General features: G+C 38.8%; 2 protein-coding genes across 8 annotated transcripts in view; both read right to left on the bottom strand.

Moving 5' to 3' along the window:
• Hormad1 (HORMA domain containing 1) overlaps nucleotides 1–22,301 on the bottom strand; it is a 37,878-nt gene extending 15,577 nt beyond the window's left edge. Inside the window, exons 1-10 of one of the 6 annotated variants that reach the window (XM_063282273.1) lie at nucleotides 20,143–22,301; nucleotides 18,866–18,977; nucleotides 18,654–18,706; nucleotides 17,395–17,539; nucleotides 13,881–13,944; nucleotides 13,019–13,055; nucleotides 9,012–9,032; nucleotides 8,512–8,538; nucleotides 3,945–4,012; nucleotides 3,127–3,278 (exon numbers count right to left, since the gene is read on the bottom strand). In XM_063282273.1, the coding sequence (XP_063138343.1) occupies nucleotides 3,127–3,278; nucleotides 3,945–4,012; nucleotides 8,512–8,538; nucleotides 9,012–9,032; nucleotides 13,019–13,055; nucleotides 13,881–13,944; nucleotides 17,395–17,539; nucleotides 18,654–18,689 (550 nt within the window). In that variant the 5' untranslated portion in view covers nucleotides 18,690–18,706; nucleotides 18,866–18,977; nucleotides 20,143–22,301. Of the gene's footprint in view, nucleotides 1–3,126; nucleotides 3,279–3,944; nucleotides 4,013–5,171; nucleotides 5,309–8,511; nucleotides 8,539–9,011; nucleotides 9,033–13,018; nucleotides 13,056–13,880; nucleotides 13,945–17,394; nucleotides 17,540–18,653; nucleotides 18,707–18,865 lie in introns of those variants that run through there. The other 5 variants (XM_006232951.5, XM_039102781.2, XM_039102783.2 and 2 more) reach the window with 5 other exon arrangements.
• Nucleotides 22,302–22,432: 131 nt separating this feature from the next.
• Nucleotides 22,433–25,859, bottom strand: part of Ctss (cathepsin S) — a 28,125-nt gene continuing 24,698 nt past the window's right edge. For both annotated transcript variants that reach the window (XM_063282416.1, NM_017320.2), the window contains exon 8: nucleotides 22,433–22,842. In XM_063282416.1, coding sequence (XP_063138486.1) covers nucleotides 22,743–22,842 — 100 coding nt within the window. In that variant the 3' untranslated portion in view covers nucleotides 22,433–22,742. The remainder of the gene's footprint in view (nucleotides 22,843–25,859) is intronic.

Here is a 25,859-nt window from a genome sequence, read left to right as displayed (position 1 = left end):
TTGCAAATTCATCTGGAATAACAAAAAATCCAGGATAGCTAAAACTATCCTCAAGAAGAAAAGGACTTCAGGGGGAATCACTATCCCTGAACTCAAGCAGTATTACAGAGCAATAGTGATAAAAACTGCATGGTATTGGTACAGAGACAGACAGATAGACCAATGGAACAGAATTGAAGACCCAGAAATGAACCCACACACCTATGGGCACTTGATTTTTGACAAAGGAGCCAAAACCATCAAATGGAAAAAAGATAGCATTTTCAGCAAATGGTGCTGGTTCAACTGGAGGTCAGCATGTAGAAGAATGCAGATCGATCTATTCTTATCACCCTGTACAAAGCTTAAGTCCAAGTGGATAAAGGACCTCCACATCAAACCACATACACTCAAACTAATAGAAGAAAAACTAGGGAAGCATCCGGAACACATGGGCACTGGAAAAAATTTCCTGAACAAAACACCAATGGCTTATGCTCTAAGATCAAGAATCGACAAATGGGATCTCATAAAACTGCAAAGCTTCTATAAGGCAAAGGACACTGTGGTTAGGTATGGCACAAAATGGCAACCAACAGATTGGGAAAAGATCTTTACCAATCCTACAACAGATAGAGGGCTTATATCCAAAATATACAAAGAACTCAAGAAGTTAGACCACAGGGAGACAAATAACCCTATTAAAAAATGGGGTTCAGAGCTAAACAAAGAATTCACAGCTGAGGAATGCCAAATGGCTGAGAAACACCTAAAGAAATGTTCAACATCTTTAGTCATAAGGGAAATGCATATCAAAACAACCCTGAGATTTCACCTCACACCAGTAAGAATGGCTAAGATCAAAAACTCAGGTGACAGCAAATGCTGGCAAGGATGCAGAGAAAGAGGAACACTCCTCCATTGTTGGTGGGATTGCAGACTGGTACAACCATTCTGGAAATCAGTCTGGAGGTTCCTCAGAAAAATTGGACATTGAACTGCCTGAGGATCCAGCTATACCTCTCTTGGGCATATACCCAAAAGATGCCTCAACATATAAAAAAGACACGTGCTCCAGTATGTTCATCACAGCCTTATTTATAATAGCCAGAAGCTGGAAAGAACCCAGATGCCCTTCAACAGAGGAATGGATACAGAAAATGTGGTACATCTACACAATGGAGTATTACTCAGCTATCAAAAACAATGACTTTATGAAATTTATAGGCAAATGGTTGGAACTGGAAAATATCATCCTGAGTGAGGTAACCCAATCACAGAAAAACACACATGGTATGCACTCATTGATAAGTGGCTATTAGCCCAAATGCTTGAATTACCCTAGATGTCTAGAACAAATGAAACTCAAGACGGATGATCAAAATGTGAATGCTTCACTCCTTCTTTAAAAGGGGAACAAGAATACCCTTGGCAGGGAATAGAGAGGCAAAGATTAAAACAGACACAGAAGGAACACCCATTCAGAGCCTGCCCCACATGTGGCCCATACATATACAGCCATCCAATTAGACAAGATGGATGAAACAAAGAAGTGCAGGCAGACATGAGCCGGATGTAGATCACTCCTGAGAGACACAGCCAGAATACAGCAAATACAGAGGCGAATGCCAGCAGCAAACCACTGAACTGAGAATGGGACCCCCGTTGAAGGAATCAGAGAAAGAACTCGAAGAGCTTGAAGGAGCTCGAGACCCCTTATGAACAACAATGCCAAGCAACCAGAGCTTCCAGGGACTAAGCCACTACCTAAGGACTATACATAGACTGACCCTGGACTCTGACCTCGTAGGTAGCAATGAATATTCTAGTAAGATCACCAGTGGAAGTGGAAGCCCTTGGTCCTGCTAAGACTGAACCCCCAGTGAACGTGATTGTTGGGGGGAGGGCGGCAATGGGGGGAGGATGGGGAGGGGAACACCGATAGAGAAAGGGAGGGGGAGGGATTAGGGGGATGTTTGCCCGGAAACCAGGAAAGGGAATAACACTCGAAATGTAAATAAGAAACACTCAAGTTAATATAAAAAAAAAATGCAGGAAGGTCAAGCTAGCTCTTCTTTTTTAGTACTCTGCAAGTGTAAGGGGTTGACAGTAACAAGAACTCTGCTGTAGCCCCTCTGTAATTTTAATAGTTCACATTATATTTTTTATATAGTTACAACATAATTTACTTACAAATCTCTAAGGAAAATACTCTACTTGTTTATACTTTGTTCCTATTTTTGCTACAGCTATAATGAAATATATAATCTTGAATATTTGTGCAAGCTATTCTCAAAATATTTTCTAGTTATATAATTTATAAATTAAAAATCTTTTTTAAATTTTATTTATTTAGTATATATGAATATCAGATACACCAGAATCTGTTATAGATGGTTGTGAGCTACCATGTGGTTGCTGGGAATTGAACTCAGGACCTCTGGAAGAGCAGTCAGTGCTCTTAACCGCTGAGCCATCTCTCCAGCCCCCATAATTTATAAATTAAAATATTAAATTTTGAGGTGAGAGATACAGCTTCATAGAATGCTTGCTCAGTATACACTTTAAGTTCAAGCTCCAGCACCACAGAACCAAAATCGTTGGTTTTTTTTAAAGTTATGAGGTGTTTATTCATTATATATACCTGAAGGAAACATTGTACACTTATATTCTCTTTTTTCCATAACAAAATTATGAAGAGTTGATGTAAAATAGCTTTAATATTAAAACACAACTGGATAAGAAATACATTTTAGATACTTAAATGCAAATATTTCTTTTCAAATATTTCTTTTATTTTTATTCAGTGTCTGTCTATCTGTCTATCTGCCTGTCTTTGTCCACATGAATGCGGGTGCTTGGGAAGGCCAGAAGAGGATATTGGATCACCCTGGACATGGAGTTATAGGCATTTCTGTCATCCAACACAATAGGTGCTGAGAACCAAACTCTAGTCCTCTATAAGAACAGCAAATGCTCTTATCATGAGTGAGCTCGCCAGATCCCAATGTTCCTTTTTCAAATACATATATTAAATGCAAGTTTTCTAATTTCAAAGACTCTGTAACAATTTAGGTGCCAAAACATTAAAAATAGAAACCATTTTTGAAATAAAATTAAAACAAGACATACTGCAACAAATGGTACCTTCATCGTAGTAAAAAAGTTTCATGGTCAGACAAACATCATTAGGTAATGGCCCTAGATTTTGCATTAGGACATAAATCTTCCGAATGAGGAGAATACTTGCTTTCTTGGTGTCAGCAGATGTTGTACTAGATTTATTGTTTTGATTTTTGCTAGAAAATAAATCAATTTCTTTCATAAGATTTGTGACTTCTAACATTATTTCACATTTTAACAATTTGAGATTATTCTTTTAAAAATAGTTACTAGGTTGAAAATTATCACGAAATATTTTAATGTCCCTATTATAAAAATTCACTATCACTATTAACATCAGTATTATAAGTTAAATGTTTCACATAAGTAAAATATTCACTTTATACAATGTTTAAAGGAAAGGAATGATAGATTTAAAATATATTTCTAACCACTGAAATACTTTTTGTAAATAGTATATAATTAGCACATAATCTTGTCTTGTGGCATTCTAAGCCTTGCTCCATTTTGAGAGCTTGTCTGGGGTTTCAAACCCTGAATGAAGAATAGTCCTCCACTATCTTCAATTGAGTGTAAAACACTGGGAGTAAATCACTGGGAGGAGGGATAAAGGAAGGGAGCACTGAGCTACACTGCCAGATCAGCCAAATTAACACAAGGGATGAACAATGTTTGATATATGTCTCAGCCACATCAACCTCATATTCCATTACTCCATTTTGTGAAATCAAGTTGCTAATGGGGAGAGTTTGAAAAATTTCAGAAATAATCTTGAAGCCTAGCTAAATAGAATTATAATAAGTGGTAATTGATAATATAAAAAGAAAACTATAGAACAATACCTTATAAAGTCCATGATTGGTCCATTTTTGGTGTACTTGAATTTAAACTGGTAACATTCTGAAATTGTCTTAAATAGAAAACAATGCAGTTATGAACTGATGTATAGTTTGGACTGCTAAATGTACACATTGCTTGCAAACATTCAGTCAGTAGTTTTCTCCTATGTTAACTTTCTATTGGCCCACTGGAGTTTCAAGTGCTCATAGTTAATGCTCAATGTTTGGGATTTGGGACTTCAGTTGTGGAGAGAGTCCCTGATTCACTGCAATGACTAATAGATACTAAATGGGAGAGGAGAAACACTTCAGTGTAGGTTAAGTAGGGGAAGAACAAAACCTCAGCAGAGTGGGTAAGGGCTGAACTGCCTGAAAAGTTTATGTACTGGAAACTTAAGTCCCTAGTGCAACAATTTTAAGAATGGGTTTTTTTCCCTAGTAGTTAAAAATTATGACTGTTTTCATTGAAGTCACAATTCTTTTTTTTTAAAGTCACAATTCTTGATGACACTGATGTTGCACAGTATCTAGGATGCTTGTTTTATCAGAAAAGCAGTTGAAACCATTTTGTGCTAAACCAAAGCAAAAAGACCACACTGGGTAGATAACCAGCAAATCTATAGTATTTTTATTATTAACCTAAATGAGTCCACTAGGCAAGACAAGCAAATACAAAAGTTGATGTTTTGAGTTGACACATTTAGATTACAATTGACTATTTAGAGGAAAGGAATGTGATCTTAAAGAAGCAATTACATTAAGGCAGTGACTCTCAACCTTCCTAAGGCTGGGACCCTTTAATACAGTTCCTCATGTTGTGGTGACCAGTAACCATAAACCTATCTTCATTGCTATTTCATAACTGTAATTTTGCTACTGTTAGAAACTGTAATATAAATATCTGTGTTTTCCAATGGTCTTAGGTGACCCAAGTGAAAGGGTAGTTTGACATCCCCACCCAACACCCCACGCCAAAGGGGGTTGAGACTCACAGGTTGAGAATCACTGCATTTAGGTGAACTTGCCCTCATAAATTAACTCAGTTATCACAGAAGTGGGTCAAATATGGTACGTGTTACTTATAAAAAATATTTTTGTATATGTCTCTATTCCAGTAAATGTATGTATGTGTGTGAGAGAGAGAAAAACAAAGAAGGCCATTACTAAATTTTGTTTACCCCTAGATTTTCAACTTCTAACCTCTGCAGTTAGAAGAAATAAATTCATTACCTTAGACCCTAGCCTCCAGAATCATAAAATAAAATAAATATTTGCATAAATTACCAAGTGTCTGTAATAGAAAAGAAAGTAAGGTAATTACTAAGGAAGATTTTTTTGTTATTATTATTTTCATCATTATTATTTTGTCATGAGTCTAGGTTTGCTTAAAACTCACTGTGTAGCCAAGGATTGACTTTGAACTCTAGTTCCTCTTGGCTCCACCTCCAAAAAGCGATGATAACAGCCAAGTACCACCACCATATCCAGCAAGAACATATTTTAAAAAAACACTTTAGGGGCTGGGGATTTAGCTCAGTGGTGGAGCGCTTACCTAGGAAGCGCAAGGCCCTGGGTTCGGTCCCCAGCTCCGAAAAAAAGAACCAAAAACAAAAAAACAAAACAAAACAAAAAAAACACTTTAAAGACAGGGTCTCAGTATGTAGCCCTGACTAGCCTGGAAGTGGATTTGTACACCAGGCTAGCTTTAAACTCACAGAAATATGACTCCCTCTGCCTCCTGAGTGCTGGGATCAAAGGTATGAGGATTGTGCTACCAAATCCAAGAGGTTTTAAATTCTGGCTATACTATAATCATATGCAAACCATTTAAGCTAGTACCCATTTTATTAATTAAAAATTATTGTCAAATAGCCTTTAACAAAGTTGTTAGCACACAATAAATATTTAATAAGTACAATTAGTGCACAGTAAGGCTATTTACTTACTAATGAAGAAAATGCATAGCTATAAAAACACAGTAATGAGGCAGAGGCAGGCAGATTTTTATGAGTTCGAGGTCAGCCTAGTGTACATAGTAAGTTCTGCAATAAGCAGTGCTACATATAGAGGCCCTATCTCAAGAAAAAAAAAAAGAACAATCCAGTAATGAATATTTTCTGAATAATAACTTAATCATAGTCTTTGCCTCAAATGATCTGCTTTCTCATTATGGATATATATTAAGCATTACTTGGCAAGAGTTTCAAAGAAAAGACACATAGCCCTTCTCAACCTTGGAATATTTGGCTTATAAAATCCATTGTGTTTAATTAGGGCCACTTGCATGCACACGGGTATTATGTTAATGAATCATGGGCAACTTACCAATGGTTATTCCACTTAAGAAAAAGGACTTTCCTTTCCTCAGCAACCATTAATTCCCAATAGTGCCTCAGCTAAGGGTGGGGGATATTTTGCTTTCTTTGCATGTCAGTACACACTCAGGAATAGAAGATAAACTTTCCTTTTAAAATGTTTCACCAGTTGTGGTGGCGCATGCTGGTAGGATTTGCTGAAGGAGGCAGAGGCAGGAGGATCACGAATTCGAGGCCAGCCTGGGCTACACATTTTTTAAAGGGGTTGGTGATTTGGCTCAGTGGTAGAGCACTTGCCTAGCAAGCGCAAGGCCCTGGGTTCGGTCCTCAGCTCCAAAAAAAAAAAATAAATAAATTTAAAAAAATAAATAAAATGTTTCATTTATTTACAACAGCATTTTAGATATTATAGTCTGGTTTCAATCTCTTTATATAGTGGATAACCTTGAACTTCTGATCCTCTTATCAGACAATTCCCAAGTTCTGGGATTTCAGGTGTATGCCACTATATGTAGTTTACTAAGGGTTTTGTATAGGTTAGACAAGCTTTCTACCAGATGAGCCACATCCTAAGCCCTGATCAATTCAAATAATCTTCCATGACTAAGTCAAACATTACATTTTAATGGTTAAAATTCCCACATGGTGAGCTGGTTTTCCTAGTTTAAATTCTGGTTTTGGGGGTTGGGGATTTAGCTCAGTGGTAGAGCGCTTGCCTAAGAAGCGCAAGGCCCTGGGTTCGGTCCCAGCTCCGAAAAAAAGAACCAAAAAAAAAAAAAAAAAATTCTGGTTTTGTCTCATCTGCCATATAACCTTAGGTAAGAAATATTGAATCCAGAGAAATGGCTTAGCTGGTAAAAGAGCTTGGTATACAAGCATGAGTGATAGAATCCAAATTTCAAGAACTGCTGAGTGTGGATGCATGCACTGACAATCCTAACATTGTGAGGGAGCAAGACTGTGAGGGAGCAGGACAGGAGGACTACTGGAACTTGCTGACTAACAGCCTAGATTCCAATTCATTGAAAGAACCTCTCTCAAAAGGAGAGTGAGAGAACAGAAACCCAATTTGTGTGCACAGACTTTGTGTATATGCACTTCAGATAAAAACCCCACATTCCTAATCTGTAAGGGGTGATAATTAGGTTATGATGGATAAATGAAAGGTAATGCCAATAAAGCCCAAAGAATTAAGCCTGTTATATAATAAGTACACAAGTTTTCCCAAAGGTTAGGGAATGTAGTTTGTGGTAGAGAGCTGGCCTACTATGTTCTAGGCCCTAGGTTCAACCCCTAATAAAACAATAAAAATACAGAAACCTCCAAAATTCAGAGTGGTGCCTTCTTGCCCAAGGAGGTGGAGGCAAGAGTATCACTGTGAATTTAAGTGCAGCCTGGGCTTCATGCTGGGTTTCAGGGCAGTCTATGCTATGAAAGAAGTCTCTGTCTTTGATAAAGATAGGGAAGGTGGAAATAGGTGTTGGTGGCACTCCAGAGGCAGAGGCCAAGGCAGAAAGATCTCTGTTTGAGGCCAGCCTGTTTTACAGGGCCAGTTCCAGGACAGCTAGAGAAGGCTACATGGGGAAATCCGGTCTTAAAAAAAAAAAGAGGAAGGTGCCAAGTTTGTAGCTCAGTGGTAGAGGGCTTCCCTAGAATACAGGAAACCAGGCTAGGTAGCACCTAGCTGTAAATACCAGGACAAAGATTGCGGGTGTGAGGATCAGAAGTTCAAGGTCATCTTCAGTTACATTGCAAGATCAAGGCTATTCTAACTTACGTAGGTTGACCTTGTCTCAACATAAAAAGAATACTGTATGGAGTCAGATGTCAGGCAACATAGGTTATTTCTAAAAGTTTATTAGATTTGCGGGCTAAAATCAATCACAAAATTTCTCGTAGTAAGTATATTTATCTTTCAAAATATAACAACACTAAACAAGCCTCACCTCAGAAGTTTTACAAGATTCAAACATGAAAAAAATATGTAAGTGTACTGATTAAAATACAAAAACATGCCGGACAGTGGTGGTATATACCTTTGATCTCAGCACTGGGAGGAAGAGGCAGATGAATCTCTGTGAGTGCAAGGCCAGCCTGGTCTACAGAGTTAGTTCCAGGGCAGCCAGGGATATGTAGAGAAATCCTGTCTCGGAAAAAAAAAAAAAAAAAAGAACAGCCCCATAAACTATTAAAAGAGTTTGTGTTTAGATATTAGAAGTATTACATTCTAACATTTCTAACTCAAGCACACTTACCTGAGGATCTTCTGGATTGGTATATACCTATGTAAAAATGAATTACAATTAAGTAAAGTCCATACTTTGGACAAAATTGTACAAGTATTAAGTTGATTCAGTGAAACAAAACAAAAAACCAAAATGATCTTTCCAATAAAGTTTACTTCTTTCTCCCTATAGGATACATCAGCTGATTGAATAAAGTGACATAAATCATCTGATAGTTTCAGTGTCATTTTATAAAGGAAAAATTTGAAGTGCTAAAAAATACAATTTCCAGCTCCGGAAAAAAAGAAAAAAGAAGAAAAAAAATACAATTTAGGGACTGGAGAGATGGCTCAGCAATTAAGAGCATTGACTGCTCTTCCTGAGGTCCTGAGTTCAAATCCCAGAAACCACATGGTGGCTCACAACCATCTGTAATGAGATCTGATGCCCTCTTCTGGTGTGTCTGAAGACTGCTACACTGTACTTATAAGTAATAAATCTTTTAAAAAACACAATTTTGAAGTACTTACGGCTAGAATGATCATCCTTAGCTGAAATACAACAGAGAACAAAAATCTTAATTTTATTCTATGAAATGCATTTTCATGATGTATCATAAAAATTCTTTGTACTACTAGTTTAGAGGCTTGAGAGTATAACTCAGCAGTACAGCAGTCACTTAGCATATGCAAGACCTTGACTTCAATCTTTGATGTGCCCCATCCCCAGATAAGAATTTTTATTCTATCTTTTAAATATTTCTTTCTTTTTTTGTCCATAATTAAAACTTTATTGAAAAACTGACACCAAAATAGATCATTGTTGTAGACTTTATAAAATCAAACAATAATCTTGGTAGACTAACTGAAGTTGATAAGGCTTTCTGTGAAAAACACAAATTCAGGAACTTGTATATTTTGATTAATGTTGCTTTCTTCTGAATGAACAGCCTTCTGTGAGCCTGGCTTTTCCTCCTGTGGGCTGGCACAACACAGTTGAACAACCTACACAAAGAACCACTGTCTGAGCACGACTGAAAACTGTAGTAATCTTGTAGCAACCTGGACATTTCACATCCATGAAGTAAGAATTTGGGCTCTGAACCAGTTGCTTCTTCTTATGTTTTTTTCTTTTCCTCTTCCAAGGAAAGTCGTAGTAGATCTCTAGCCAGAGGCATGGTGATGGTTCGGCAAGTGGCCACTCCAGGTCTCTGAGAAGAGGTGCTTGCTTTCAAGCACCTGTCAGCAACTTCCCTAAATATTTCTTTCTTTTCTTATTTTTTTTGAGTGGGATGAGGGTGGTGCTTTTTCAGAGTCTTGCATTAAGTAGCCTTGGCTGTCCTGGAACTTGCTGTGTAGTCCAGGTTGGCTTTGAACTTAAAGAGATTAATCTGCTTTTGCCTCCTGCGTGCTGGAATTAAAGGTCTATACTAGTACATCCAGCATTCAACATTTATTTCTAAAAACAAGTAAACATTGTGGAAAATATACTTCATATCTATTCTTCATATATAATTTCTTTCTGCTTGGCTTTCTGATGGCTGAAATTCATGTCAGCATTTTATTTCACTGTTTTAATCAAATACAGTAATACTGCCAGTTACAGGGTGTGGTGACACACACTTTAATCCCAGCACTCAAGAGACAGAGACAGGAATATCTTTGTGAACTTGAGGCTAGCCTGGTTTATATAGTAAGTTTCAGGCTGTCATAACTACAAAGTGAGACCCTGGCTCAAAAAAGAAATAAATAGGGCTAGAGAGATGGCTCAATGATTAAGAGCACTGACTGCCCTTCCAGAGGTCCTGAGTTCAATTCCCAGCAACCACATGGTGACTCACAACCATCTGTAATGAGATCTGAGATCTGATGCCCTCTTCTGGTGTGTCTGAAGACAGTTTAGTCATATACATAAAATAAATAAGTCTTAAAAAAAAGAAAGAATAATAAAGTAATTTCCATTTCCCTATAGCTTTCCTAAAATTTTCAGGCATTTAACACTATTAGAAAGTATTTACTTCTTTTTGTTGCTGTTGTTTTTCAAGACAGGCTTTCTCTGTGTAACCCTGGCTCTCCTGTAACACATTCTGTAGACCAGTTTGGCCTTGAACTCAGATATCCACCTGCCTCTACCTTCACAGTACAGGAATCAAATGGTTTTGTTAACAATGCTAGCTTACCAGTGCTCCTGTGTGCCAGAATGTATGTGGTATTCTATATTTACTATCTTAGTGGGAAAGTTAAAAGACTGGTAATAAGAATTCATCTTCACAGGGGCTGGAGAGATGGATCAGAGGTTAAGAGCACAGTCTGCTCTTCCAGAGGTCCTGAGTTCAATTCCCAGCAACCACATGGTGGCTCACAACCATCTATAATGAGGTCTGGTGCCCTCTTCTGGCCTGCAGGCATACATGCAGGCAGAAAGATGTATGATGTATACATAATAAATAAATGTTTAAAAAAAAAAAGAATTCATCTTCACAATTTTAGAACTGGACTCCTCTGTATATACAGCATAAAATGATACTATATAAAAAAAGACTTGTAGTATATTGTAAAATCTTAATTAAAATTTCACTTTTGCTGGGTAGTGGTGGCACATGCCTTTTGATCCCAAAACTCAAGAAGCAGAGGTAGGTGGAGCTCTGAGACTAGCCTGGTCTAGAGAGTGAGTTCCAGGACAGTTGGGGCTACACAGAGAACCCTGTGTTTCTTGAAAAAACAAAGAAACAATCAATCAATCCCACAAAACTTCAGTATTTTCACATACTGACATGATTTCCAACCAGCCTAGGCTCTATGAGTTCAGGCTAGCTATGGCACAAAGACCCTGACTCAAAACCTGAAACAAAAATTTAACTGTTTCAGAATTTGTGTCAATTTAACTTGAACTACATGGGAAAATTCATTTTGCTGTGCTGAGAACTGAATTAAGGGCCTTTGTACATGTTAGATAAGTACTCTGCCACTGATCTACAGCCTCAGCCCAAGGAAACTTATTTTTAGATTATAATTAAGAGATAATTTACAGGGGCTGGAGAGATGGCTCAGCGGTTAAGAGCACTGACTGCTCTTCCAGAGGTCCCTGAATTCAACTCCCAGCAACCACATGGTGGCTCACAACTATCTGTAATAAGACCTGATGCCCTCTTCTGGTGTGTCTGAAGCTACAGGGTACTCACATACATAAATAAATAATTACATCTTTAAAAAAAAGAAATAATTTACAGATTAGGTATGGTGGTGCATAATCTTAGCACTCTGGAGGCAGAAGCATACAGATCTCTTTAAGTTCAAGGCCATCCAGGGAAACACTGTAAGACCCTGTTTCACTTGATAATGATAATTATTACTTATTGCTAGCCATGATGGTACATGCATATAAACCTAGAACTTGGGAAGTAGAGACCAGAGGATCAAAAATTCACAGCTGTTTTCAACTACGTAGTTAATGCATGTCAGTCTGGGATACAATAAACTGTCTTTAAAAACCCATAAAACCAGAACAAACTACTAGTTTAAGCATGGTTGAAGAATACATGCAAAACGAATACAATGTTTTAAAACATTTAAATTCATTTTATAATATGTGTTATTAATATTTATAACTGAGTGCTAGCTAATTTGTTGAACCTAGCTTGGCAGAATTTGTTTACTATTAATTGCATTAGCTTAAATGAATTAAAGATTAGACTTTAAAATATTCAAATACAGCCAGGCATGGTAACCTATGCCTTTAATACTAGCAGTGGGGAGGCAGAGATAGACTGGTCTCTAGGCCAGTAATTTGGTACATAGCAAATTCCAGGCCAACCAGAACTACAGAGTGAGATTCTATCTCAAAAATAAATAAAATATTCAAATGTGGGGCTGGTTAAGAGCAGTTAAGAGTACTAGAGTTCTTGCAGAGCAAAGTTTGGTTTCCAGTACTCATATTGGGTGGCTACAGCTACTTGTACCTCCATGAGATCCAATACTCTTTTCTGGCCTTCATAGACATCATAAGATATGTGCACACACATGTATACATGTATTCATATAAACAAAAATAAACCTTTAAAATCTTTTAAAAAATCCTAATAAGTATAAAGGGGGGGGTTGGGGATTTAGCTCAGTGGTAGAGCGCTTGCCTAGGAAGTGCAAGGCCCTGGGTTCGGTCCCCAGCTCCGAAAAAAAAGAACCCCCCCCCCCGCCCAAAAAAAAAGTATAAATGGGTTAGGGATTAGAGTGCTTACCTAGCAAGCGCAAGGCCCTGGGTTTGGTCCCCAGCTCCAAAAATAAATAAATAAATAAATAAATAAATAAATAAATAAAATAAAATAAAAATAAAGTAAGTATAAAGTACTTATAAATAGTTGATTTAATTAATTATATTTATTTGCTTTGTGTTCTATGTGTATGTGTGTGGGTATACCACATGTTCACATATTTTAGTAATTTAGACTGGTCTATACAAAGTTAGTTTAAATTACTGTCTTAGTACATAATAACTCCTATTGTATTTATAGGGAGGGAAAGAAGAGATGTAAAAAACTTACATATTTCTTCTGTAGAGCATCATAGCATCCTAGCATCCTAAAAAAAAAAGCCAAACATTCTTTTATATTTAATTCATTTTCAGAAAATAGTTCTTTTCTTAAATCTATATATTTATCTTTAGAAAATAAAACTAATAATTAAATTAAAACATCTTTCTTATTAACTACCTTAAAACTAAACAAAATAAAACAAAGAAATAGTCTGGAGAGATGATACAGTGGTTAACAGTGCTTACTGCTCTTGTAAAAGCCTTGGGTTTCTGTCCCAGCACCCACAAGACAGGACACAACTGCCTGTAACTACAGTTGTGGGTCTTATACTTTCCTCTGCTCTTCTGCACACATGATATACTTATATACAAAAAGGCACATAAACTTAAACAATTTTTAGAAACTTTAAAAAAGAAAAGCCATCCAGGCAGTGGTGGTGCAAGGCTTTAATCACCTGCACTCAGGAGGCAGAGACAGACAGAACTCTCTGTAAGTTCAAGGCCACCCTGATCTACAGAATGAATTTCAGGACAGACAGGGCTACACAATAAAACCCTGTCTCAAAAATAAAAAAGAAAAAAAAAAGAAAAAAAGAAAAACAATAACAATGAAGTAGAAATATGGAGATGGGAGGACAGAAGGGGAACTATAAAATATCTGATAGCTATTTGTAAAGTTATAATAAAAATGAATTCTATTTACATAGAGCATGAAATTTAAAAAATACACAAATCCAAAGACCTAAAAACATGGTACCCAGGGCTAAAGGGTTAATCACTAAAATCTGGTTATGTACTGAAAAGTATCCAGTGTACAAAAAGTATGATTAGAAAAATAGTAATCTTCTGCCTTTAGCTATTTTTTTACTTACCACTTAACTAGCTGTGAAGAACCTGGACAATTTTTATCTTCTTTCAGAATTTTGACACAGAGATCTTAATGAAAAATGAAATAACTACATAAGTACTTATAAATAGTTGATTTAATTAATTATATTTATTTGCTTTGTGTTCTATGTGTATGTGTGTGGGTATACCATGTATCATAACACATACGTGTGGCAGCCAGAGACTTTTGGGAGCTGGTTCTCTCCTTCTACTGTGTGGGTTATGGGGAGTCAACTCAGATCATCAGGTTTGATTGTAAGTGCCTTTAACAGCTGAGCCATCTTGTCAGTCTCAACTGCAAATTTTAAATTATATTTTCTTTAGCTGTGAACTAGAGGTATATTATTTTTGACACAGAGTCTCACTGTGTAGTCCAGGTTGGTTTTAAACGCATAATTCCCCTGTCTTATCTAATATTGCGATCACACAAGAATGTACCACCCACCTGGCTCATTATAGGCATATTACTAGTGGCAGCTTCCAAATAATTGGTACTCTTTACTATAAAATGTCATGATAGTGAGTAAGAATTTACGTTGATAGGTAGGAATTTCCCTATTTCTGTGGCTTAGTTGGTAAGTGCTTGCTAACATTTACAAAGTTCTAGGCTGAATCCTGAGCACCAAGTAAATTGGGTGTAGTGGTACATACCTATAATCTTAGCCCTCAGAAGAGAGACAGTGGAAACCCAGAGTTTTAGACCAGCCTCAGCTATAAAACTAGTGCAAGGCCAGCCTGGACTACTTAATACTTTGTCTGGAAAAAAAAAAAAAAAGAGGAGGGGCAGAATAGTGCAGTATTAAGAGTCCTGTCTAGGGGCTGGGGATTTAGCTCAGTGGTAGAGCGCTTACCTAGGAAGCGCAAGGCCCTGGGTTCGGTCCCCAGCTCCGAAAAAAAGAACCAAAAAAAAAAAAAAAAAAAGAGTCCTGTCTAATCTCCCAGAGGACCTAAGTTAAATTCCCAGCATTCAGTGGCAGTTGACAGTAACTCTGGTTCCAGGGGATCTGATGCACTTTCTGGTCTCCAAGAGCACCAGGCACACACAAGATATAGATACATGTATGCAGGTAAAACAACCAAATAAAAAATTAAGAAAATTTGGATATAATTTTTCATATAATAATTTTCTAACAGTCTTAGAATGTTTGCTATGAACTCTTATTCTACTGAAATATTTTTGTAACTACACCAAAAGTTGACTCACAAAGATAAGGACTCTGCAGAGGCACAACATGTAACATGTTGAAAAGGACTGAGAGCATCACTCTATCTCAGATTCTTTAGTTCATAAACGGGGGTAATAGCTATTTCATAAGACTGTAGTATGTTTGCTAGTTTGACACAAGTTAGAGTTATCTAAAAGAAGGGAACCTTAACTGAGAAAATGACTCCATAAGATCCCACTGTAAGACATTTTCTTAATTAGTGATTGTGGGTGGGGCCACCCTGGGTCTAGTGGTCCTGGGTACTATAGGAAAACAGGAGCAGCAAGCCATAAGTAGCAAGCCAGTAAGCAGTACTTGTCCATGGCCTGAGTATTAGCTCCTGCCTTCGGGTTCTGGCCCTGCTTGAATTCTTTTTTTTTTCTTTTTCTTTTTTTCGGAGCTGGGGACTGAACCCAGGGCCTTGTGCTTGCTAGGCAAGTGCTCTACCACTGAGCTAAATCTCCAACCCACCCTGCTTGAATTCTTGACCTGCCTTCCTTTAGTGATGAACTACGATATGGAAATGTAACCCAAATAACCCCTTTCCTCCTCGACTTGCTTTTGGTCATGGTGTTTCATCATAGCACTAGTAACCCTAACTAGAACATTTAGTATATAAATTGATGATAGTATTCATAACATAGTGGTTGGCATATTGTCTAGCATATAGTTGGAACAAAATTTTATGCACATACCATTTATATGCAAAGAAAAGAATTACTGCAGTATAAACTGTTATGTGTTTTTACTTCCTTTTGGGAAGTTTTTGTTGTTATTGTTGTTGTTGTTGTTTTATTTTGTAGCCCTGGCTACCCTAGAACTCCATATGTAGAACAAGCTGACTTCAAACTTAAGAGATTCGTCTGCCTTTGCTTCCTAAGTACTGAAATTAAAGACATGGGCCACCAAACCCAGGACTTTTTGACATAGGATTCAAGAATCTCGGGTTGGAGATTTAGCTCAGTGGTAGAGCACTTGCCTAGCAAGCGCAAGGCCCTGGGTTCGGTCCTCAGCTCTGAGAAAAAAAAACAAAAAACAAAAAACAAAAAACCTTCTTGCAAAGATTCAAGAATCTCAGGGCAGGCCTCTCAGGGAGGCCTGATTTCACTTGCTATGAAGCTGAGAATGATCTTGAACTCTTAATGTTTCTAACTTTACCTCTCAAATGCTAGGGCAATAGATGTGTGGTACCACATGTAGTGGTTTGAATAATAATGCCCCCTATAGACTCACGAGTTTGAATGCTTGGTTACAGAAGTGGCATTATTGGGAGGTGTGGCCTTGTGGGAGGAAGAACGTCACTGTGAGGGTGGGCTTTGTGGTCTCCTATGCTTAAGCTATGCCCAGTGTGGCACATGGTCTCCTGCTGGTGTCAGATCAAGAGGTAGAACTCTCAGCTACCTCTCCAGCACCATGTTTGCCTGCATGCTGGCATGTTTCCCACCATGATGATAATGGACTAAACTTCTGAACTATAAGCCAGACCCAACTAAATTTTTCCATTATAAGATTGTCATAGTCATGATGTCTCTGCACAGTAATGAAACACAAACTAAGACACCATTCCTGGCTATATTTTGCTTCTTTAAAACTGCATAAACACATATGGAACCAGTACAATAGTTTTAAGCAACACTTAAATCTGTTTACTTCACTGTTAAGAGGACTAGTGTTATGTAAAGTTACTTTACACTTGCAGAATTGAGGGAAAAATTACAACTAAATGGTTTTGAAAGTATTTTATATCCCTAAAAACATGTTTAAGTGCAGAAGACGAAGCTCAACAAAAGAGCACATTTCTAGCATGTATATGTTCCTAGGTTTGCTCCCTCAAAAAAACAAACAACCCAACCTGCATATGAATGTGGCTTTATACATTAAGAGCACAAAAAAGGAAACAACTTAAGTTGATTTGTATGGCCATACAATTGAATATTATTCACACTGAAAAGGAATCAATTATTAATCCATGCTACAGCATCATGGTAAGTGAAATAAGTCAGAAAGAACATACTGCATGATTCCTTTCATGAAAAATATCCAGAATAGGTATATTCACTGAAACAGAAAGTAGATCCTAATCTTAGGAAGGTTGGAGAGGAGAATGATTTATTGTGCATGTGTTTTGAGGGGATAGTGGTGAAATTTTCTAAAATTATGATGGTAATTGCATAATGCTATGTCACTATATACTTTGGTGAATTAGCAGGATATATAGATTATATCAATAAAACTATCAGAAATTACATTTTCTAAGTAAAAAACCAAGAAGGTTCTAAATATTGTAAATTACCATCCAGATATCTTGTCCCATAAGCACGTTCTGGAAATATTCCTCTCAAATAGGTAATGCAGGATACTGAAACAGCCAGGAGCCTCTTCACAAACATCAAAGACTGCTGCTCGGTTGATATCTTATTAGGAAATACCAATGCACTCTAACATTCAAGGGAAATGAAAACATTGTGACATTTATTGAAAACAAAGCTTGCATGAGCTGAACAACAGAGTCTAGTTTTGCATAAGCACAGTATTTTCCCAAATAATTATCCAAAATCATCATTCCCAGAAAGTCACTGCAAATTATAAGGTGCTGGAGTGTGTTCAGGGTTAACAGCATATGAGTAGAAGAGTCCTTGAGATTTCAGGGCACAGTGGTGAGCTCCTTTATTCCTAGCACTTAGGAGGCAGAGGCAGTTGAATCTCTGAGTTTGAGGCCAGCCTGGTCTACAGAGCAAGTACCAGGACTGTCAGGGCTACTTGGAGAAACCGTCTCAAAAAACATACAGAAAACCAAGAGAAAATGCACTTGGGGGCTAGTCATCAGTCAAGAGCATTGCCTGTTCTTGAGGACTCAAGATTCATTCCTGGCACCCATACAGTGACTAACAGAATTTTACTTTAGTTCCTGGGGATCTGACAGCATTGTTCCCATAGTACACAGACATATGTGCAAGCAAATCACCAGTACAAAATAAATAGAAAAAAGTACTTTGATGGGTGGCAGCATATGCTTATAATCCCAATGCTCAGAAGGCAGAGGCAGGTGGATCACTGTAAGCAAAGCCTGGTCTACAGAGCTCCAGGCCACCCAGGACTTCAGAGTGAGATGCTATTTAAAATAATACTAATACTAATACTAATATAGAGAAAAACACAATCTCTTAGGATTTCCTCTCCTTAGTGGCACAGTTCTAAGTATTCATTCTCTTCATGAACAGCAGCTAAACACTATTATTAGGAAACAAATCCCGTTGAACACAAGAACTGGGTTCATACACAGATGGCTGAGTGAAAGCAAGCAGGAATCAATCTTACCTACACTTTACAACTGTCACATTTGGCTGGTGAGAGCTCCAACAAAGGAGATGCCACTGAATGAACTTATAGTAATATTATTAAAAGTCCAAAAGAATTCTATTTTACTCCTTTCCTTAAAGAGTGTCCTAATACAAAGCATCAAAATACTTGACTCTTTTAAACAATAGTTACAACTTCAAGAAACAAGAAACTCAGCTAAATTAATACATATTAAGTCATAAGCAATCATACCATAGAAGCTGTCCTCCGCAACTGCATAGTGGCCATCTTCCAAGAAATATTTTCTTCAAACATGTAACACAAATATAAATTTTAGTTTCAGATTTAATTTTTATCTCTATAATTCTACCTTATTACATATGGGGTTTTTATCTTAATTTCAGAATTTTACTTAAAATGCAATCTCTAAAAAGTCAATGTAGTCAGACAGTGGTGGCGCATACCTTTAATCCTGGTACTTGGGAGGCAGAAGCAGGTGGATCTCTACGAGTTAGAAGCCAGCCTGGTCTACAGAGGGAGATCTAGGACAGCGAGGGCTATGCTGAGAAAGCCTGTCTCAAAAAACAAAAACAAACAAAGTGTCAATGTATTGCCCAAGGATGTATAGTACATGCCTGTAAACCTAACATTTGGGAGGCTGAGGCAGGAGGATCAGGATTTCAAGTTTATCCTTGGAATGGTTTGAAAGTTGTAGTCCAAGCAAGACTGCCTGAACCCTTGTTGGCTTTATTTTTTTTTGGGGGGGGGGGAGGAGGAGAGAGTACCTGATAATTTAAAAAAAATAGCAAAAATAATCAGATGACTCCTTTATCAGGCTAAGTATGCATTGCTGCTCTGAAACTATAAACTGGCAAAGCCAGGAGAGCACAGATGGCTGAGCTGGTAAAGGAACTTGCCTCCAAGATGATGATCTTAGTTGGTAGGGACCAACATGGTAGAAGGAGAAAACAGATTCCCACAAGTTGTCCCCTGATTTCTACACATAACATGGCACAATTCATACACTCTCCCCTCCCGAAACGAAAACATTTTTGAAGTCAGCAGAAAATTTTTTAAAATTTTTTTCTCACGTAATCCAGGCTGGCCCCCAACCCTGTGTAGCTGAGAATGACCTTCATCTTTGTGTTTCTTTCTTTTGAGGCAAGTCTCTCTGTGTAGCTCTGGCTGTCCTGGAACTCTCTATGAAGATCAGGCTGGCCTTAAGTTCAGAGACCACCTGCCCCTGCCTCTGTCTCTGCTTTGCTGGTACTGGGACAATGGAGTGAGCCAGCACACCGGGCTTGACCTTGAACTTCCGACCCCTTGCCTCCATCTCCCCAGTGCCACCATTCTCAAAATTTACTTATGCTATGTAGAGCACAGTGGCCTAAAATCCGCCCGCCTCTTAAATTCTTTTAATGACTGATTCTGAATTCCCAGCTATCTTGGTAAACTGATTAAAATTTCCTTGCACCCTGGTCTCCACTTCGTCTGTTAACACGAGAATTCAAGTAGAAATCCGCACAAAATAAGAGAACAAACACAGCTGGAAACCGTTAGCACTATGGCGACCGCCGGCTGCCCGGGTCGCCCCCTCAGGACCCGCGGCTGGGATGTAAGCACACAAAATCTCTCAAATGTCTTCCGTTCAGACTGCAAGAAACCTGAGATGGCGAAGGGCTACAGAAAAGAAACTAAGGAGTGAAAAAAATCAAGAGAACCAAGCCGAAAATAAACATACTTTACACAACGCCTGAGAGAAGCGTCCAGCAGCGACAGGGAAGAGGCTCGAAGTGCGGCGCTCCTGTCAGCATGTGCTCAATGCGCATGCGCCTTAACTGTCGCTGGCACGTGTCACGCCCTTTGACCGCAGGTGAGACCACTATTCCCGCCAAAAGCTGCGCAAGGCCTGCTGGGAGCTAGGCTCACAGCAAGGCTTCAGCGCTGTCCCCTGCAGGCCAAGGCCTCACTACAGTTAGGTCAGGTCGTTGACTGTACAAAGCCAGCCCGACAACAGTTGGCTCCCCAGAGACCCTCCGTGTCCTCACACACCGTTTTGGCTGTTTTCTGCCTTTAGATTTTGTTAATTTTAGATTATTGTTAGATTTTCCGTGTGCTGTACAGTCCCCCCATCCAGTTAACGATGCCTTTGAGGGAATCAGTTGCTCTACCAGTCTGCTTACTTACATTTTTATTTATGTTTGTTTTTAAAGCTAGAACTGTGGCGGCACACGCCATTATTCCCAGCATTTGGGAAGCAGAGGCAGGCAGATCTCTGTGGTCAAGGCTAGCCCAAGTGAATTCCAGTATAGCCAGGGCTACACAGAGAAACCCTGTGTCAGAAAAAAAAAAAACCCAACCCCCCCCAAAAAAAAAACCCAGTTTTAAGTGTGTGTGTGTGTGTGTGTGTGTGTGTGTGTGTGTGTGCGCGCGCGCGCGCGAGTTTGGAGGTTAGAGGACAATACTTGGGCATCCTCATACCACAGTCTCCTTCTACCGTGTGTGTGTGTGGGGGGGGGGGTATCTCAGGAATCTAACCGACTGTCAGGTTTGGTAGCAGTTACTGTTACCTGCTGAGCCTTCTCACATGCCCCAATATTTTTATTTTTGAGATTTACTTTATATAGCCAAGGTTGGTCTTGAATCCCCTCCTCCACACTACATTTACAGATATATACATAGACATATATATAGATATAGATATAGATATATAGATATATAGATATAGATATTTCTACTAATCTAACTGGGGACAGTGAATAGCTTTGAGAACAATTTGTTTCATTTAGAAACAAAATTAAGGTTTTTAAAAAATATTTATTTATTAGGTATAAGTACACTGTCCCTGTCTTCAGACACACCAGAAGAGGGCATCAGATCTCATTTACAGAGCCACCATGTAGTTGCTGGGATTTGAACTCAGGACCTTTGGAAGAGCCATCTCTCCAGCCCTAAGTTTTATTTTTGAAGTGGCGATTTTCAGTACTGGCCTTCAAGTTTGTGGGCGGTACTAAGCCAACTGCTGGTCATTCATCAGGCTGTCCAAAGGAGCACCAGCCCTGCTTCACAGCAGAGTTTTGAAAACACAGTTCCTAGGCTGTTGAAGTGGCTTAGTGAGTGAAAGCAGTTAGTTTCTGCCGAGCAGGATGACTGAATTCTTCTATTCCTGGAACTCTAAGAAGAGAACCAATTCCACAAACTGTTCCCTGCCCCCGACATGTCCACAGGCAAATAAATGTTAGGAACAACAACACAGCTGCAGAGGGGTAAATGCTGTCTGAAAAGGCTAATGAAATCTGGTGCTGGCCTTGGTGGTTTCAGAGGCGCCCACAAATCAGTACTAAGAATGAAGAATAGGGTGGATGGGGAGGGGGACACCCTTATAGAAGGGGAGGGGAGAGGTTAGGGAGCTGATGGACAGGAAACAGGGAAAGGGAATAACATTTGAAATGTAAATAAGAAATACCCAATTTTTAAAAAACTGGAAAAAAATAAATAAAAAGAAAAAATGAAGAATAATAGAATCTTGTTTTCAGGATAAAAAAAATCGTAGAAATCTTGCTCTAGCATTTTCTCATGTATTCTCACATTTATAAATTTCCAAGAATTTTCAGCTTCAATGTCTAGCATTACATTGCTTTTATAAGAACCTTGTGAGAAAGACAGATGTTACCCCCTCCTGTATTCTCTCTTTCTTCCCCCTTCTGCTCTTGAGCGTTTGTTTGTTTGTTTGTTTGTTTGTTTGTTTGTTGCTTTGCTTTTCAGGACAGGGTTTCTCTGTGTAACAGCCTTGCCTGTCCTGGAACTCACTTTGTAGACCAGGTTGGTTTTGAACTCACAGATCTGCCTGCCTCTGCCTCCAAAGTGCTGGGATTACAAGGGTGTCTCATTGTGCCTGTCACTTTTTATAACACCTTTATAACAATGTTTTCTTCATCACAGTAGCTACTACTTGTCACTAACATAGCCTTGTCGATAGGGTATAAATGTTATCTAAGAAGGACTTGAAAAAAACATATGTGACAATAATGGAGCTTTGAAATGACAGATTTTATTAGGCACTTTGGGGATATCGTGTTACAAAGGGTTATTAGACACATTAGACGACAGGGTGCAAGCATAGAAAGAATATCTAGGACAGACTGCCAGCTCCATCCTCAGCGCGTCCTTGCTTACAGACTTTTCAGAGAGAGGTAAAGTTATAAAACAAACAAGCTGTAAGCCAGTTAGCACAGTATGTACACACTGATCACGACACACTTGGGTCCTCCGGATGGAGCAGACAAAATTAAATTAGAGTGTATTCCGTCTTTGTGACCCATTAGAAAAAGAAGAAACGGTTTAGATTTCTGGGTAAGAGCAATAGCTAGCAATCCCGCAGTGATTTTTGTTATTTCTCGCCATCCGAATATATCCTTGATCACCAAAGTGAAGGCCCCAACTATAAAAGAGAAAAAAATTACAAAATTACAAAATAATATAATAAAACTATATTTTATCTCCTTGCTTCCCCTAAAACATTTTTATATATATATATATATATATGTTTAATCAATCAACAAATTAAATAATTTTATTTTATCTACATTGGTGATTTGCCTGCATGTATGTCACTGTCTGATCCCCTAAAACTGGAATTACAGACAGTTGTGAGTTGACATGTGGGTGCTAAGAACTGAACCCAGGCCCTCTGGAAGAAGAGCCAGTGCTCTTTATCCACTGAACCGTCTCTCCAGCTTTATAAGATGTGTGTGTGTGTGTTATTATATATACATATACATATACATATACATATACATATACATATACATATACATATACATATACATATACATATACATATACATATACATATACATATACATATACATATACATATACATATACAGTCTGACTATGTAGCCCTGGCTGACCTGGAACCTTGTATGTGGAGTGGACCAGGCTCTATCTTCTGAGTGCTGGAATTAAAGGTGCGTGTTACAGTTCCAAGCTTCTTTTAAGCTTTTTCCTTTTTTCTTTTTTTCGGAGCTGGGGACCGAACCCAGGGCCTTGTGCTCGCTAGGCAAGCGCTCTACCACTGAGCTAAATCCCCAACCCCTTCTTTTAAGCTTTTTGTTTTGACTTGTTTTTCGTTTTGTTTAGACAAGTTTCCTCCATGTCACCCAGTCTGGCTACAAGCTCAGCAGTTCTCCAGCCTTGACTTTCCAGGCCTGGTGTTACAGGTGTGGCCACCACAAACTAGTTCCATATTGTTGACCATACACTGAGCTAACTCCCCAACCCTGACCTTAAACTCTTAACCCTTCTGATTCCACCCCTTACAGGTATTGTGTGACACAAAGTCTGGCTTAAGGGCAATAACTTTCCAGCCTACACATTTCTTGAGAAACACTTTTTTCTTTTTTTTCCTTTGGTTTTTCAAGGCAGGGTTTCAGGGTTTCTCTGTGTAGCCCTGGCTGTCCTGGGACTTGTTCTGTAGACCAGGCTGGCCTCAAATTCAGAGATCTGCCTGCCTCTGCCTCTTGAGTATTAAAGGCACACGCTACCATCATCTGGCTCCTAGAAACATCTGTCAAGAAGTACTTTTAGTAACTACTATGAAAGCGATACACAACAGTTAGTTCTGAAGCAAATGATAAATAGTATGGTTGTGAATTATCCAGGTGAGACTTTCTCCCATTAAAGCTGTGGAAAAGTAGAACATTCTACTTAGTGCAGAAGTGAACTGCCTGGGACTAAAAGTTTTCCCGCTTGTCATGTCAGCTGGGGTCTGTGTACTCAAGAAGCCACATAACTGGGCACACAGCAGCATCCCACGCTTAAAATCCTCGTGCCGTGGAGATGGAAGCAGAGGACCCGGAGTTTTTGCTCCTCTGTGGCTACATAATGAACTTGAGGCCAGCCTGGGCTACATGAAAGCCTGTCTCAAAAAAAAAAAAAAAAAAAGAAAAAGAAAAGAAAAGAAAAAGAAAAAGAAAAAGAAAAAAAGAAAAAAGAAAGAAAAGAAAGAAAGAAGCAAAAAACAGGTGTGTGAGGAAAAAGACCCTAAACTAAACTAAAGAGAAGCCCAATGAGTAACAACGACAGCAAGCTAACATGTGTCCACACCAAGGAGATCATTGCTGTGATGGCTTAAGAGTAGATCAATGTTTGAAGTTTCCTCAGCTGCTTTCCCAACAGCCCATGCGAACACCGCCATCTGTTAGTTCCTCACAGGAGACCTGAAGGCACCCATCCACCTTGACTTACAGAGTTTACAGAGTGTGCGTTTCCAGGAAGCCTTGAGTATTCAGGGCTGGACTGTGGCCTGTCCAAAGTCCACTGGAATTCTACTCCCAGGACATCAAAAATGTGACTTTATTTGGAAGTAGAGGCACTGCAGATGTCATTAATTAGGATAAAATGAAGTCATTAGGTCAGCCTTAATCCAGTAGGACTGAAGTCAGCACAGTGACACCCCACATGGAGGCCATGTGGGAAGTAAGGGTGCGAGAGGTCTGTTCCTACAAGTCAAAGAGTGGAAGCACATGGCTGCAAACCTCAGAAGCTGCAGAGGTCTCAACTCTTTCTGTCTGTCTTTCCTTCTTGCTATTGTGTGTGCGTGAGTGTGTGTGTGTGTGTGTGTGTGTGTGTGTGTGTGTGTGTCTGTCTGTCTGTCTGTCTGTCTGTGTATGTTTGAGATATGGCCCAGGTTGGCCTTGAAATTGCTATGTACCAAAGGCTGGTCTTGAACTCCTGACCCTCCTGCCTCCACTATCCAATGCCAGGATTACAGACATGCACCACGCTGGTCTCTTTTTATCATCATCAATATATAATGATGATGATGATGATGATGATGATGATGATGATGATATTTATTACTAGTAATAAATATTTCACTCCTTTTTTTTTTTTTTCGGAGCTGGGGACCGAACCCAGGGCCTTGTGCTTGCTAGGCAAGCGCTCTACCACTGAGCTAAATCCCCAACCCCACTAGTAATAAATATTAATGTAATTTATTATTATTATATTTTTAAGACAGGATTTCTCTGTATGGCTCTGGCTGTCCTAGAGCTCACTCTGTAGACCAAGCTAGCCTCCATCCCACAGAAAATCCACTTGTCTCTGTCTCCACAGTGTTGGAATTAAAGGTTTTAAACACCACCACCTGGCAAAAAACACTTTTTTAAAGATTTGCTTTTATTTTATATGTATGGGTGTTTTGCCTGCATGTGTGTCTGTGCATCATCATGTGTGTGCAGTGCCAGTGGCAGTCAGAAGAGGGTGCGGGATCCCCCTGAAACTGGCTGTCAGCCACCAGGTAATTATATATTTTTTTACTAATATATTTAATTAGAAATTCCCATGCCAAGCAGTGGTAGCACATACATTTAATCCCACTACTGGGAGGCAAAGGCAGGTGGGTCTCTTGAGTTTGAGGCCAGCCTGGTCTACAGAGTGAGTTCCAGAGCAGCC

This window comes from Rattus norvegicus, chromosome 2 (assembly GCF_036323735.1).
Source record: "Rattus norvegicus strain BN/NHsdMcwi chromosome 2, GRCr8, whole genome shotgun sequence".
Lineage (NCBI taxonomy): Eukaryota > Metazoa > Chordata > Mammalia > Rodentia > Muridae > Rattus > Rattus norvegicus.
Note: the sequence above shows the minus strand (reverse complement) of the source record. Positions and strands in the feature narration are given on the sequence as shown.